This window comes from Sebastes fasciatus, chromosome 18, assembly GCF_043250625.1.
Source record: "Sebastes fasciatus isolate fSebFas1 chromosome 18, fSebFas1.pri, whole genome shotgun sequence".
Lineage (NCBI taxonomy): Eukaryota > Metazoa > Chordata > Actinopteri > Perciformes > Sebastidae > Sebastes > Sebastes fasciatus.
Genome location: NC_133812.1, coordinates 3,575,668 through 3,593,538, shown reverse-complemented (window position 1 = coordinate 3,593,538; position 17,871 = coordinate 3,575,668). Strand labels below are relative to the sequence as shown.

General features: G+C 39.4%; 1 protein-coding gene across 3 annotated transcripts in view; it reads right to left on the bottom strand.

Annotated features, from left to right (window-relative positions):
* opn5 (opsin 5) overlaps positions 1-17,871 on the bottom strand; it is a 59,804-nt gene that overhangs the window by 19,999 nt on the left and 21,934 nt on the right. For all 3 annotated transcript variants that reach the window (XM_074616608.1, XM_074616604.1, XM_074616607.1), the window contains one exon: positions 11,248-11,367. In XM_074616608.1, coding sequence (XP_074472709.1) covers positions 11,248-11,362 — 115 coding nt within the window. In that variant the 5' untranslated portion in view covers positions 11,363-11,367. The remainder of the gene's footprint in view (positions 1-11,247; positions 11,368-17,871) is intronic.

The window sequence follows — 17,871 nt, the reverse complement described above, 5'->3', positions numbered from 1 at the left end:
GGTATCTAGGGTCCACCATCTCCAACGATCTTTCACTTGACCACGAAATCGACGCCCGAATTGGTAAAGCCGCTGCAACCGTCATGGGTCAGGCTAAACAAGCACGTATGGGACAATAACAACCTGCGACTCAACACCAAAGTGAGGGTCTACGGCGCTTGCGTTCTCAGCTCTTTATTGTATGGCAGCGTAACCTGGCCTGCATACGCCCGACAAGAAGCCAGACTGAATACATTTCACTTAAAGGAGTCTCCGCAACATCACGGGCATCTCGTGGGAAGACACGATTCACCAACACGGAAGTGCGAGAGCTAAACTCACCTCCATCCATAGCTTCCTGTCTAAACGCCGTCTCAGATGGCTCGGCCACGTTCGCCGCATGGGAACAGGCACACTCCCCAAGGACCTTCTTCACGGACAACTCGTACTCGGCACCAGACCCATCGGCCGCCCTCACCCTACGCTTCAGAGACGTCTGTAAGCACGACCTCCATCAATGTGGACACTTGGGAAGAAGCCGCAGCAGACAGACCCAAGTGGAGAAGACTGGTGAAAGAAGGCTGCGAAAGAGCCGAGGAGGAACAACAGAATCGACTGGAAGAGACGAGGCAAATGAGGAAAGCTTATGCCAGCGAACCCACCAAGCCACAGACTACATATGCAGCAAGTGCAGGAAGGATTGCCGCTCAAGGATTGGACTCCACAGCCACTCGAGGAAGGGCAACCCCCACCAATCGACGTGAACCATTGTCTATAAGAAAGACGGAGGCCAAGTTAACAGTTCATTGTTGCACACATTAGAACATTTTATAGAAATATGTAAGTATTTGGTAAGATATTATTTGTAAAATTTAAAGAAACTGTTTGTGAAACATCTATAAATATACATAGATAGATATTGGTAACTTTGTCAATGGTTAATAATTGGTTTGTAAATCATCTAGAAACTGATGATTCTGATAACTTCTTAAAGGTATTATATGGCATACTTTGTAAAGTGTCTATAAATAGTTAATACCCGGTTTGGAATCCAGTGGGTTTGTCCAAAAAAAATGTTTTTTGTTTTTTTATCGTTTTTTGTTTTTTTATCTGCAAGACATTTTGCTCAATTAATCCAAAGGTTTGCTGCAGGACTCCAGCACCTTTTGGTCCAAAGAGACTGTGTAAGCAGACTCCATCTCTCATCATGTCAAGATGAACAAGCACTACATCAAAGGGGTTGTGCTAATATACAGTACATTGCCTTGACATTGGAGTGGTATATGAAAAGAAATACATTCATCTTCTTTAATATGAGCAACCCCACTGTGACACACATATATAGATATAATATTTGCTGGAAAAAGGCTGAAATGTCCCATAGAGCGGAGAGGAACTGCAGAGTCTGTATTATTTTTGTGTTTTCCTGACTACGAGCAACCTCTTTCACATCATACTTTACTCATTTGATCCATTCTCAATGTGAATATTGAATACAGAATGTTGAATAGTGAGGTTTTAAATTGTGTTCACATTCACTATAAAATGCTGACAATTTATATCCTTATTTCTTATTTTCAATAAAAGTGTACGAAAGAAACAAAGAAATGAATCGCAATTCTTATCCTTCTACGATTCTGAGTCGGCTCACAAAATCCAAAAAGCATGAAAATTGTATTATTATTATGAATCCCGAAGGAAATTTTTTGGCAGAGTTTGCTCAAAATTACAACATTATAATAAAGATAATATTAACACCGGGCAGAATAGAAAAGCAATAAGAAAAAATAGAAAAGTACATTTCTACAACATCAGAATAGAAACAACAGTAAAAATTAGGGCTGTCAATCGATTAAATATTTAATCGTGATCAATTGCATGATTTTCCATAGTTAATCACAAATGAAGCAGACATTTTTTATCTGTTCAAAACGTACCTTAAAGGGAGATTTGTGAAGTATCTAACGCTCTAATCAACATGGGAGTGGACAAATATGCTGCTTTATGCAAATGTGTGTATAAATTTATTATTGGAAATCAATTAACAACACAGAACAATGACAAATATTGTCCAGAAACCCTCACAGGTGTTGCATTTAGCATAAAACAATATGCTCAAATCACAACATGGCAAACTGCAGCCCAACAGGCAACAACAGCTGTCAGTGTGTCAGTGTGCTGACCTGACTATGACTTGACCCAAACTGCATGTGATTATCATAAAGTGGGCATGTCGGTAAAGGAGAGACTCGTGGGTACCCATAGTAACCCATTTTCATTCACATATCTTGAGGTCAGAGGTCAAGGGACCCCTTTGAAAATGGCCATGACAAAATTTAGCGCAAGTTTGGAGCGTTATTTAGCCTCCTTTGTGACAAGCTATTATGACATGGTCACTCTAGCTTTAAAACTGAGCCCGTTACAACCTAACAATTGCGTTAATGTGTTAAAGAAAATAGTGGAATTAAAACAAATTAGCATTAAGGCATTCGCGTTAACTTTGACAGCCCTATTTGTCATACAACGTTAGCTTGTCTTACAATGACGTACCAATGGATTCCTTAGGTTTTCTAGCTTCATATGATACCAGTATCTTCACTTTAGCTTTAAAACTGAGCGCGCTACAACCTATAAATCGCAAGTTGCGTTAATGTTTTAAGAGATTAATGCTGGTAAAACAAATTTGCGTTAACGCGTTATTATCGCAGTAACTTTGACAGCCCTAGAAAAATAATATTCTCCACATCTTCAATTCCATCCCAGGACAGGGCGTTTATATCTGAACAGATTTCTTCTTGCAAACTCACCCATTTTGACATTATCTCCCTGATACACTCTCAAAACTGGTGCTCTCCTCCAAACCTACTACTCGTTTACTCTATCCTATTCCTTCTAAGTTTATTAAAGACCTTTTCTCCCAAATCTCAGCCCACCACTACTACAGATAATAAATAGCTCTGTTATTAGAGGAATTGTGGCCGCATCTTTTAAAACCGGGGTTATCCGGCCACTCCTGAAGAAACATAACCTTGACCCCAATTTTATCGACGACTTTCAGATCAGACCAATCCCCAATCTGCCATTCTTTTCAGAACTCCTAATAGATCACCTCTCATCCAATAACTTGTATGAACCTCATCAATCCGGCTTCGGAAAATTAGACAGCACAGAAACAGCTCTGACAGAAATGATAAATGTCTTACTATTCGCTCTGACCTCAGCGCAGCTTTCGTCACGATTGATCATCACATTCTGTTACATGGCCTAGAAAATCATATTTTGTCTCACTGACACTGCTCTCTCCTGATTCAGATCATACTTAACTGACAGACACACTGATACATGCAAACCGTACAGACCAGACACATAGCGTAAGGTCTAAGATCATCAAATGCCAATGATGGTTTGTATAAATGTACAGATGAAATGCTCTCAAGGTCAAAACAAAAAGAAACTGCTCTGACTCTTGCTCAGTTTCTACATTGCACCCTTAGACCTCAGCACAGCTTTTGACGGGATTGATCATCACATTCTATAACATCGCCGAGAAAATCATATTGGTCTCACTGACACTGCTCTCTCCTGGTTTAGATCATACTTATCTGACAGATCCCACACAGTTGTCGCTACTAGAGATGTTCCCATACCATTTTCTGGAAAACGGGTTTCCAACGTGACATCATACCAGCAACATTACTACAGTTTCGATCTTTATATCTGTAGAAAATGTTACGGAGAGGAAAAAAAGTAAAGACTTATTTTTTAAATCAACACTTCCTGCTTTCATTTCAAAATAAAAGCCCTCAAGTGTTTTTTTCTGTGGACAGAATTCCTTCATTTGTTAACACGAGGCTTTCATTCTGCAATATTTGCAGGACAGTGTTGTAGAACATGCAGTGACTTGGAGAGCTCCATGAATGAATATAGTACGGAGTTTTAATTGTGGATTATTATTATTATTCACAAATTACAACACGTTTTTCAACCTTTCTCTGTCTAAAATAAACATAAACGATATTTATAATGAAATTAAATGGCCATTATGAAAGGCAAACTCTATTTAGAAAGAAAGGGCTGGCAGCAGCAGCTGCAATAGCAGAAACGCAGCAGAAAGTCGCATCAACCACACAGCCGCCACGCCACACAGCTTCCAAGTGTGGACGAGGCCTTATATACGTTTTTGTGTGTTTTGCTAATGGTGCTCATCGATGTTTTCATTATACGTACAGCTCTTTGAGACATGTTTTGTGATATTGGGCTTTAAAGGTCCCATATTATACACATTTTCAGGCTCATACTTGTATTTTGTGTTTCTACTAGAACAAGTTTACATGCTTTAATGTTCAAAAATACTTTATTTTGCTCATTCTGTCTGTCTGAATATACCTGTATTTACCCTCTGTCTGAAACGCTCCGTTTTAGTGCATTTCAACGGAATTGCAACGGAATTGCAATGGAATACGTTACTATGTAACAGTTTGGGTCCATGTTTACTTCCTGTTAGCTGATGTCATTTGCATACACTGCAACAGGAAATAAACTGAGACACATTTAGAATGTTTACATTTAAAACTGTGTAATAAATAATCTAATCTAAATATTGTATATTTGTGACATCACAAATAGACAGAAATCCTGACAGCTTGTTTCAAACGCACAATTTCTGAAAACGGGCTGTGTGTATTTCTCCGTATATTTAGCATTTTGATACTTTCACAGTATTTATATAGCACTAAAACCTGCTTTATAATATAAACGATATGAAAATCTTACCTTTTTACAATATGGAACCTTTAATAACCCTCTCTGATCATGCCTCTGTCTTTTAAAGACAGAAAGTCAACGGAGTTCTGTAAACATATTGATGACCATCGCAATCACCAGTATCAAGAGGCTGTGGCTAAGAGGGTATAGAGCAGGTCGTCCACCGATCAGAAGGTCGGTGGTTCGATCCCAGGCTGGTTTAATCCCAGTGTCACATGGCGATGTGTCCTTGAGCAAGACACTTAACCCCAAAATGCTCTCGAAGGCTGCGCCATCGTTGTGTGAATGAGTATTTAGATTAGATCCTGATGGGCAAAGTTGGCTCCTTAGCAGCCTCTGCCTTCAGTGTGTGAATGGGTAAATTCTGACATGTAGTGTAAAGAGCTTTGAGTGGTTGGAAGACTAGAAAAGCGCTCTATAAATGCAAGTCCATTTACATCAGAAGTGTCTGTATGATTAGACCTAGTTGAAACGAAAAAGTAGCAATTACTACAATGATACTACATGAACAATGTTGCTTTCTTCTATTCATATTTTTAATGCTGTTGAACTTTTTGCAAGAATAGATATTATTGAATCAAATCAAATAATGGATGGTAAGATTTGATGACGCATTGCATTTGTGCATTCAGTCGAGACATCTGATTAAGTCATTACACCCAATGAAAGAGCTTGACAGAGCACAGCTTGACTGAGAATGTCCTGGCTGATTTAGGTCATCAGTGTATCAAAATGAAACTGAACTGGTGGGATGACTCATTTTTGGAATAAAACACTTCAGTTATTCTCAATATGCCATCACAAGGCATGGTTAATACACATATTGAGCCAGGACTACTGCGTATGTAGCTACGGGGCAAACACATGGGCTGGTAACCTGTGTTCACTTCCTGGACACAGTTGATCTTTGTTGCCTTGACTGTGTCTGCATAGAGAGGGGCATACACAGGTCAATGTCCCACACTGATGCATGCTAATGCCAGAAACCATATGGACCAGACATACAGCATGAAGTCAAAGATCATCAAATGCCACTGCTTTGGCAGTGCACTGCTTTACAATTAAACTTAGTTAATAGTTATTTTACTGTTAAAAAACAATGAAAGTGATCATTAACAATGTTTACTAATTATTAGTAATGCTATAATTTCTGTTATTTTATCATTAGATTGTGTAATACGAAATAATTAGTTTATAAATTATATATTATATCATAGCTGATAAGAGACTAACATTTACATTCTGATTAAATTAGTAAACTACTAACAGTTTATTGTTGCACACATTGTATCATTTTATAAACTATATTAAGTATTTGCTAGTGATTACCAGATGATTTGTAAAAAATTAGATGTTCATGTCTTTTATATTATAAAGCAGGTTTAAGTGCTATATAAATACTGTTAAACTATCAAAACGCTCAATATACGGAGAAACACACACGGCTCGTATTCAGAAATTGTGCGTTTGAAACAAGCCGTTAGCATTTCTGTCCATTTGTGATGTCACAAATCTACAATATTTAAACTGTTTCACGGTTTTAAACGTAAACATTCTAAATGGGTCCCAGTTTATTTCCTGGTTGCAGTGTATGTGAATAACATCAGCTGACGGGAAGTAAACATGGACCCAAACTGTTGCCTAGCAACGGCATTCCGTTGCAATTCCATTGAAATGGACTAAGACAGAGCGTTTCAGACAGAGGGGAAAATACAGGTATATTCAGGCAGACAGTATGAGAAAAATAATTTGTTGTTTGAACATTACAGCATGTAAACATGTTCTAGTAAAAACACAAAATACAAGCATGAACCTGAAAATGAGCATGATATGGGACCTTTAAAACACCTATAAACATTATATAGATAAATGGACCAGAAACCAATTATTAACCATTGAAGTATTAACTATCTATCTAAATAATGTTTATAGATGCTTTACAAAGTATTTATTAACCATTTCACAAGGTATTATAATCAGCAACTTTATAATAGCCATCCAAATAATGTTTATAGACGGTTTACAAACCAAATTTTAACCATTAAAAAAGTGTTACAAATATCTATGTGATGTTTATATATGTTTTATAAACAATTTCTAGAGGTTTAAAAATAATATCTTAATCATGTGCAACTATTAATATTATTTACATTTTATTAACAACAATTATTTCAACAATTAACAAGTGTTAAATTAACAATGTTGTTAATTATCATTTCGTTGTTGTAAACAGTAAAATAACTATTAACTATGTTTAATTAACTGTCAATTCACCATTTATAGATGATGGTCATTATAAAGTGTTACCAAAAACATTATAGTTTGTGTTAAAGTAATAACGTAACAACCGTAAATTACAACCGCCGTTAGCTGACTTTCTTACTCAAAGTCAACATTAGCTTAACGACGTTGGCGTAACGACGTTGGCGTAACGACGTTGGCGTAACGACGTTAGCGTTAACGTTAGCATTTTCTTAACTGTTTCTTGACAGGGAACAATTGAATGCAGAAAATAATTCAACCTTTACCTTGGGAGATCTCTGATTATCATTGTCTCGTGGTTTCACTCGCATCGTATTGGAAAAGGCCAAAAGAACAACATGACCTATTGTCCCATTACTTTAACTTCACATTATCGTGTTGAACTCACTTGTCCATCGAGGCTAAATGATGCTCTAAACAGCACACATTGATCATAAGTACACTGAAAATAACACATTTTAGTGTCAGAGTCGGCTGTTTAATTATGTTAGGAAACTATCGTTTAAATCCTGTCTGCTGGCTGATTTGTGTGTGTGATATGATATGTATGATTCTATGGAAAGCCCTTTCAGCTACAGCTTATGAATGAAGGGTTCTATACAAGCGGTCTGCTGGTTTACACGCTTGTTAAAACATTATCCGACAATTTTGAAATTCTATGAGTGCAGTGTTTCCCACAGCATTAGATTCTATACATGTGGTGTTAGCTGGGGGGCATATACTTCATCCCACCCATGATCATGCTTTCAGTCAGAGTGTGCACAGACGGGTCACAGAGAGAGAGAGAGAGAGAGAGAGAGAGAGAGGCAAGGAGGGGCTGACCGAATCACTCACTCTCTCATCCCTCATCTTCAACCTCTTATCTGGGGTCGGGTCGTGGGGCCAACAGCTCCAGCAGGGGACCCCAAATTTCCCTTTCCCCGGGCCACATTAACCAGCTCTGGCTGGGGGATCCTGAGGCGTTCCCAGGCCAGTGTGGAGCTATAATCTCTCCATCTAGTCCTGGGTCTTCTCCCTGTGGTCTCCTTCCAGCTGGTCGTGCCTGGAACACCTCCTTAGGGGGCATCCTTACCAGATGCCCGAACCACCTTAGCTGGCTCCTTTCAACGCAAAAGAGTAGCGGCTCTACTCCGAGTCCCTCACAGTTGACTGAGCTTCTCATCCTATCTCTAAGGGAGACGCCAGCCACCCTCCTAAGGAAACCCATTTTGGCCGCTCGTACCCGTGATCTAGTTCTTTCGGTCATGAACTGCAGCAATCATGACCATAAGTGAGAGTAGGAACGAAGATTGACCGGTAAATCAAGAGCTTTGCCTTCCTGCTCAGCTCTCTTTTTTTCACAACGGTGCGGTAAAGCGAATGCAATACCGCCTCCCCGCTGCTCCGATTCTCCGGCCAATCTCACGTTCCATTGTCCCCTCACTCACGAACAAGACCCCGAAGTAACTTGAACTCCTTCAATTGGGCTGAGCGAATCAAGCCGCTTTATTTTTTATCTATTTTCTACAGTAACTACAATTACAGCCTCGCAGCTGTGTGCCTCCGCCAACCAGTAAAGTTGCAGTTTACATCCAAGTCTGTCCAAAATATCATAACTTCATCATGTTATCCTGACATTTGTGTGAAATAAGCATATGAATTAGGGCTGTCAAAGTTAACGTGATAATATCACGTTAACGCAAATTTGTTTTAATGCCATTAATTTCTTTAAGGCATTAACGCAACTTGCAATTTTTAGGTTGTAGCGGGCTCAGTTTAAAAACAAAGAGTGTAGATCCTGATATCATATGAAACTAAAACATCTAATGAATCCATCGGTAATAACCATGTCATAAGGGCTTGTCGCGAATGAGGCTAAATAACACTCCAAACTTGCGCTAAATTTTGGAGAGGAAACGCTACAAAGTTACGCTACAAAGTTACGCTACAAAGTTACGCTACGAAGTTACGCTACGAAGTTACGCTACGAAGTTACGCTACGAGGTCACGCTACGAGGTCACGCTACGAGGTCACGCTACGAAGTCACGCTACGAAGTCACGCTACGAAGTCACGCTACGAAGTCACGCTACGAAGTCACGCTACGTAGTTACGCTACGTAGTTACGCTACGTAGTTACGCTACGTACTTACGCTAAATTTTGGCAAAGAAAAACTGGCATGGCCATTTTCAAAGGTATATGAATGTAAATGACTTCTTAATGATACAGCACAATTTAATAATTTATAGCAAATTATGTTTCCAGAGCCCCTGACTGAGTGCCACGGACTCCACTTTGAGAATCTCTGCTCTAGCCATTCTCTTTTCTAAAGGGTACTCCAGCTGTTTAGTATTGCACTTCCATAAAGTCACATACAGATGTGACAAAGAATGGTGGAAATAGATGCAGCAGAGGCTGAGAAATCCTGAATTGTAGTCCATAATATGGGTGTAAGTGCAAAAAGGGCTGGTTGAAGTGGAATATAGACCAGAGGGTGGTGATTAATAATAATTAATAATACACTCTCAACCACTCACATCACTGTAAGCTCCTCCAGAGCCACGGGAAATCATTATTCAGTGGAGTAGTACTCCCAATGACAACTACCGTGACCTTTACATCCGTTCATCCTGTATTAGCTGAAGGAAAAATGTGTGTGTGTGTGTGTGTGTGTGCGTGTGCGTGTGCGTGTGTGTGTGTGTGTGAAAAAAAAGTCTAAATGTCAAATCATTCCTCTGGGGGTCAAAAGTATCTGCTAACACGTGAGTCTTAAAAAAAAGACAGTTGTCAGTTGTCAGTCAGATTTCAGTTTCCAAAGTCAAAGAAAGTCAATAAACGCTGAATTTTAGTTGATTCCGGGCTGGTGAATCACAGGCATTGTGGGTTGGTTTTATTGTAACATTTTGAGATGCAATACTAGATAATGAATAGGTTTGGTGAAATCGAAAAATAATGAATGTAAATGAAAAAGGCAGCCAACAGATAGACAGCCCCATCTTTATCAAGAGTAGAAACAGTTATGGGAATGGAAATCTTTTCATCCCTCTGTCACCCTTGTGAATAAATGAATAAATAAATCAAGGAAAAAGGCAAAGAGCATTCTAACGGCACATGGTCTGAAGAAGGACTGAATGAGAGAAAAATGAGCTGACTGACATTTACTGACAGCATATTCACTTCACAATCACTGGATCGGTTCGCAGCCGAGTGTTGAAGCGGCTGGGATGAGGATCAGCACCTCTGAATCTGAGGCCACGGTTCTCAGCAGGAAACCGATGGATTGCCTTCTCCGGGTAGGGAATGAGTCCTTACCCCCAAGTGAAGGAACTATGGAATGTGAGATTGGCCGGAGAATCGGTGCAGCGGGGGCGGTATTGTGTTTGCTTTACCGCACTGTTGTGACGAAAAGAGAGCTGAGCCGGAGGGCAAAGCTCTCAATCTACCGGTCAATCTTGGTTCCTACGCTCACCTATGGTCATGTGGGTGCAGGTCATGACCGAACAGAACTAGATCACGGGTACAAGCGGCCGAAATGGGTTTTCTCAGGAGGTTGGCTGGCATCTCCCTTACGCTGGGATCAGACTACACGATATTTTTGTCTTCGACGATGGTCACCATGTCAGATCTAACGATCACAGCGTCATAAACTCTTGCAGTGTCTTGGTCGGGTGACTGGCAAGACTACACGTATGACCACGACCAATCACGGCACGTCGTATTCCTTGATCATGTGCGAGTTCAGACGTCATCGGGGAGGCGGTAGAAGCAACTGTCAATCATGTAGGTAATGATAATTTAGCATATTTCCGCAATTAGGACCGGGGATATGCCGGCATAGCTAGCCACCTGGACACCTGAGTAACGACGTCAGCGCAACGACGTCAGCGCAACGACGTCAGCGCAGCGCAACGACGTCAGTGCAGCGCAACGACGTCAGCGCAACGACGTTAGGACTTTCTCGCTTGTTATACTCGTTATTATACCATGTAACTTTCCTACCACGTAACTTCGGTCGCTCGATATATACTACGCCACTTGCTCTGACCGAATGCACAAACGTTGATATCCAACGTATCCGTGATTTGCAGAAACATACAATGCCCACATTTTTTCCTAGTGACTGGGCTGGACCAAGACAATTTGATATGCTATACTTTTATTTTTGAGGTTTTTTTTTTATGCCAAATGGCCTAATATGTATCCTTCATTCTTTCTTACATTTATTCTTTTTGTACTACAGTAACTGCACACATAAGCCAGTACCTGATATGCCAAAGTCGAAGATGGCTAGATTAACGGTCATGAGCTCAGGAGGCTTCAACTTGGTCTTGCGTTTGATGGTCATATAAATGACATAGCCATTCCCTGTTGCAGACATGATTCCTGTAAGAGAAAGAGAGAGAGAGATATTGACCATTTGCACTTCTGAGACACCAGTCACATTTGTTTCTACTAGGGATGTCAATCGATTCAAATATTCAATCACGATAAACCTCATGATTGTCCATAGGTCATCGCGATTAATCGCAAATTAATCGCACGTTTTTTATCTGTTCAAAATTAACCTTAAAGGGAGATTTGTCAAGTATTTAATACTCTTATCAACATGAGAGTGGACAAATATGCTGCTTTATGCAAATGTATGTATATATTTATTATTGGAAATCAATTAACAACACAACACAATGACAGATATTGTCCAGAAACCCTCACAGGTACTGCATTTAGCATCAAACAATATGCTCCAATCATAACATGGCAAACTGCACCCCAACAGGGAACAACAGCTGTAAGCGTAGCATATTTGCCCACTCCCATGTTGATAAGAGTATTAAATAACTGACAAATCTCCCTTTAAGGTACATTTTGAACAGATAAAAAATGTGTGATTATTTTGCGATCAATCAGTAATCCTGATTAAATATTTTAATTGATTGACAGTCCTAATTAAGATACATTACTACGATCAGGCCTTTCCTTTGATTTACACAGACCTTACTGTAACACACTGTTGGCAAGAGAGGTATTCATACGGCTAGCGCAGAATAAACCTGCCATGCCCATCAGGATCTAATCTAAATACTCATTGACACACCGATGGCTCAGCCTCCGGGAGCAATTTGGGGTTAAGTGTCTTGCTCGATGACACATCGACATGTGACCCGGAGCAGCCGGGGATCGAACCACCGACCTTCCGATTGGTGGACGACCTGCTCTAACCTCTGAGCCCGCCCGATAAATATGTCCAGTTGTTTGAACAGCAATATAAAATAGATAATAGAGAGAGAATTATGACCTGTTTAACTTAACCTAACACTCTAGGCTCTAGGCAGCTTCTAATATATAATTAAAACTACTAATGCCAAGACTTTTGTTTTAATCAAAGCAAATATTTAAATAAAAATGAAATAATTTATTTCCAGATAATTTGAATTCATGCAAATCGCCACGACAATAACAAGGCAAAAGGACAACATTCCGAATTTTTGACAGTTGGAATGAAGCACGACATGGAAGAGACAGCAGCGCTCTGTTTATTAAAATGTGAAATTGCAATAAAAATATTTGGTCCCTAAATTATCGTGATCAAAATAATCGTGATTATCATTTTGGCCATATCTGTGCAGCCCTAAGTCATAGACAAGTCAGCAGCTGTTGTTGCCTGTTGGGTGTGGTACAGGAGAAAAATATGACAGCATGGTTTTGGATCCCTCAACTCCATTCCCACTCTGCTTCCACACTTACCACCACCTAATTAACACTAGAGCACAGGAGACACCATCTGATGGCCCCGACATTCTCCATAGCAACTTCATTGATTGTCACGGCCTACCGTGTGTTCCTTTAACTTCGTCATTAGCAGTTCAACTTACTGTGCACAACAGTAGAGACGAGAATGGGGCGGTGAGTGACGAGACAAACAGACGATTTACATCGATCCAAAGTCTATTTCATTACAATGAACACATTATGTCTAATGTGAACTGACACAGTGAACCGTGACGGGGTTTCCCTCATTCTTAAACAACTGAAGTGTAAAATTGTACACTGAAAATACAGTGTTGACTATGTATAAAACATGTAACAGTGTGAGATGATGCATTTTTTCTTTGTATCTTGTAAGAAAAAATAATAAATCAAATGACAATGTGTAATGTTGGAAGGGGTTATTTGCATTAACAAACCCACGGAGAACTGTCAACTATGTAGCTTTTAGCCTGTTGATGCTCTTTTATTGGTTTTAAGATCCACAAATTTACCGCCACTCTGATTAACCTCGTTTCCAGCAGCTGCATGTTTACAGTACCTCGCACGGTAGCTGGATTCTTGCGATGTCAAGAGATCACGAAAAATTGACTCTCTCTATTATGAATTTTTGATCCATGAAGGTTTTACATTTGTAAAACTTTTCTGGGCTGGGCCAGCGTGACAAACACTACTGCACATATTCAATCACACAGAATCCTGTGTGTAGATGCTGCAATCCCATCAGTTATATCAGAACTGGAGAGTATTTTTTCATTGAAAGAAGAACAAAGAAAGGCATTTAAGGCTTTTTTTCCAATGGAAATTATGTTTTCGTTCTTCTCCCGACTTTCCGAAAGTGCCTGCCCTTTCTCCGAACACTTTCCAATGACGGCTTCTCAGATGGTTCTGTGTGACAAACCATCTTGCGCGTTAGGTTAGCTGCGTGTAGCTGTTCAGCAAAAAATAATTGTCTGGAATTAATGCTACTTGCTCTGTGTCTGTTGGATGCGTAAATAGGCAATTGTTTAACTTTTTAGCCATAACCACTTGATGAGGTGCTGCTGTAAAGCAAACACATCAGCCATAACAACTTTATAAGGCGATGTTGTAAAGCTAATACGTTAGCCATAACCGCTTTATAAGGCAATGTTGTAAAAGTAACACATCAGCCATAACAACTTCATAAGGTGATGTTGTAAAGCTAACACGTTAGCCATGACTTTATAAGGCAATGTTGTAAAGCTAACACATTAGCCATAACAACTTTATGAGCAATGTAAGCTAACACATTATCCATATCAATGTAAAGCAATATTGTAGGTAACACCTTAGTCATAAAATTATAAGACAATATTTTAAAAGGTAACATGTGACGTTAGGCATATCTTTATGCCAATGTTGTAAAATTCTTCTGCCAAGCAAGAAAAAAGTGTATATTACTGCAGCTTTAAAGTTGTTCAGTGTTTGAGTTCTGCGTGTATTTTGCACGAGTGGGGAGTTAAAGTGAGTTGAAGAGATCAGCCAACTATAGGGTTAAAAGAAAAAAAAAACACTAAGCTACCACTGATATTTTTTTGAACCAAAAGATGAAAACAAAACTCCACCCAGTGTACTGGTAATGTTTTGAGAGTCAACTGTAAAATGTGTTGAATTACCCACTCTGTGGAATGCCAACATCTACAGTAAGAGGACAGGAAATTGAAGCCACTAATTGACTCTATAAGAATACTATTTTGTATAATAACAATGTGAAATAGGTCGCCCGTAGTGATCAACCTACAGAGAATTATCACCTGAAACTGCAGCTCCCCTCCACTCAAAATCCTTAAAGGGGACATATCATGCTCATTTTCCGGATCATACTTGTATTTTGGGTTTCTACTAGAACATGTTTACATGCTGTAATGTTCAAACAACACATTATTTTCCTCATACTGTCTGCCTGAATATACCTGTATTTATCCTCTGTCTGAAACACTCCGTTTTAGTGTATTTCAACGGAATTGTGTTGCTAGGAAACAGCTTGGGTCCATGTTTACTTCCTGTCAGCTGATGTTATTTACATACACTGCAACAGGAAATAAACTGACGCATTTAGAATGTTGACGTTTAAAACTGTGAAATAGGATTTCTGTACATTTGTGATGTCACAAATCTACAGTATTTAGACTGAGGGCTTGCTTCAAACGCACAGTTTCTGAATACGGGCTGTGTGTGTATTTCTCCATGGATTGAGTGTTTTGATACTTTCACAGTATTTATATATCACTTAAACCTGCTTTATAATATAAAAGACATGAAAATCTCTCTTTTTACAATATGGGACCTTTAAACCCTAAATTTCAGGTTTAAGTTTTTGGAATAACTTAATTTGCGATTAATCGTGATTAAATATTTGAATCGATTAAACAGCCCAAGTTATAACGTGAAACGTTTATTATTAAAAGTGTATTTCAACGAGATGTTTTTCACGTTATAACAAGACAATATATATAACAGATATTATCCAGAAACCCTCACAGGTACTGCAGTTAGCATAAAAAATATGCTCAAATCATAACATGGCAAACTGCAGCCCAACAGACAACAACAGCTGTCAGTGTGTCAGTGTGCTGACTTGACTATGACTTGCCCCAAACTGCATGTGATTATCATAAAGTGGGCATGTCTGTAAAGGGGAGACTCGTGGGTACCCTTAGAACCCATTTACATTCACATATCTGGAGGTCAGAGGTCAAGGAAAATGGTAATGCCAGTTTTCCCAGTTTGCCAGTATTGGAGCATTATTTAGCCTCCTTTGTGACAAGCTAGTATGACATGGTTGGTGCCATTGCATTCCTCAGGTTTTTGTAGTTTCATATGATGCCACTATCTTCACTCTGAGTCCCCTACGAGGTAAAAAATCGCAAGTTGAGTTACTGCGTTAAAGAAATTAGTGGCGTTAAAACAAACGCGTTAACTTTGACAGCCCAAACAAAAGTTGCACCACGTCCGATGGTGTGTGCTTTTTTGAAGTCACAGTCACCATGATCTTTGACCACCAAAATCTAATCAGTTCATGCTTGAGTTCAAGTGGACGTTTTAAATTTGAAGAAATTCCCTCCGCGGGCGTTAACAAGATATTATGTTCACCAGAATGGTACGTACGCACAGACAACCCGAAAACACAAAATGCCTCTGGGCCACGGTTGTTGCAGAGGCATAAGAATAATCTTTGTGTTGCCTTTCAAGGCATTTATTTAATTTTCTCACATCTCCTTTAAGCAATTATATATAAAAAAACGAGATGGAAATAATTACCTTATAGTTAAAAAGAAATTCATTTGTAAAGTTACATTATTTGTCAGTTCCTGTCATTTCACGATGTCACTTCCTGTGTAGTCACTTCCTGTTGACTAACTGTTTAGCTCTACCTGGGTTTGTTGAAAGCATGGCAGACATGAGCACAGTCCGAATTCAATCCGCTAGCATCCACATTGAAGCATCATAGAGGCAATGCCGTAAGTTGATTCACTTGATGGTAGACATGTTAAGGATCATATATTAATCAAGATTTCGTTAAAAAATGATGTTTGATAAGTTGTTTAAAAACGTTTTTTGTTTACAATTGTATACAAGCTAAAACAATGCCAGTAGCCATGATAACTGCTACTAGAGCTGTATAGAGTGTATATTCATATTTACAGCTACTGTATGTACAATATATTTAGTTAAAAAGCACACTCTAAATATTTTTGTATCCTTTTATTTACAGTTTTCACCAACATGTCAATGAGGAATTGTGACAGTAAATGGTCAACCTTACTACGACTCTGTCTTCATTGGCTGCGGTTTAACTTGGTGTTTAGTCAGAGTTTCAACACACTGAACGAGAACACTAAAATCTTGGTTTCAGGCTTTAAGATTAAATTTTCACTCGTAAAACCCGCTGTCCTGTCAGCTGCTTCCTATTCACCCTGTTTGACCTGCGTAAATAACGTTGTCAGTGCTGAATAAACCTGATTCATTCCAATTATCTATGCGGGCACTTGAAGTAAAATGGCAAATTAAATGAAGAAAACAGCACAATGGACGTACTGTACACCTCAATTTCCAAGTACTCATATGACGCACTAAGAAATAGTGGCTCTCCGCCAAGATTGGCTCTTTGGAACGTTCCCACATGGAACCATGTGGGAAGATGTATCTTAAAACTGTAAAACCACAAAGGGAAATTGAATTGACAGAAAAATTAATTGCATATCCTCCAAAACATTATCACGCTGCCCACTCTTCCTCTCTCCATCTCTCCTCTCCTCATATTATATGGAGCTGCTCTATTTTTTAATATTTGATAAAAGATATTGTGTTTTAAAGAGGTTGAAGCTTGACACACATTAATGGGAACAACGGTGGTTATTATCAATCACTAACATCTGCTAAGCTGTGTGTCATACTGGCTTATTATCAGGAGGATGGGCGTCTATTCGATTTGACTTATATTAGTAGTGTACATGCACTGGTGACTTTATTTATTTATTTATTTTTTTGTTTATTTAGATTAAAAAAAATTTGTAACCCCTTTCTTTTTGGTCTCCCTCTCAAAACCATCCATAAACTTCAACTGGTCCAGAACTCTGCCGCTCGCATCATCACCAGAACCCCCTCCATTATTCACATCACACCTGTCCTTCAGCATCTTCACTGGCTCCCGGTTAAATACCGCATTGATTTCAAGATTCTGCTCCTCACCTTTAAGGCCATCCATAACCTCGCTCCCCAGTACCTCTCTGAACCTCTGCATATCAACACACCCATTCGCACTCTCAGGTCTTCTTCTTCCATCGACCTCGCTGCGCCACCCGCCAGCTTGACCACCATGGGGTCTACAGAGCCTTTAGCCGCTCTGGCCCCCCCGCCTCTGGAACTCCCTCCCACCAGACAGCCGTAACATTGACTCACTCTCCACTTTCAAATCTTGTCTCAAAACACATCTCTTTAAACTGGCATATTCACTTTGGCCCTGTTCACACCTGGTATTAACATGCTTCCTTAGTTATCGGATCACAAGTGGACAGCTCTGAATACAGGTGTGAACACTCTCGAGACGCATTGAGATCGGATCTTTCAGACCACATTCAGAGGTGGTCTGGGCCACAT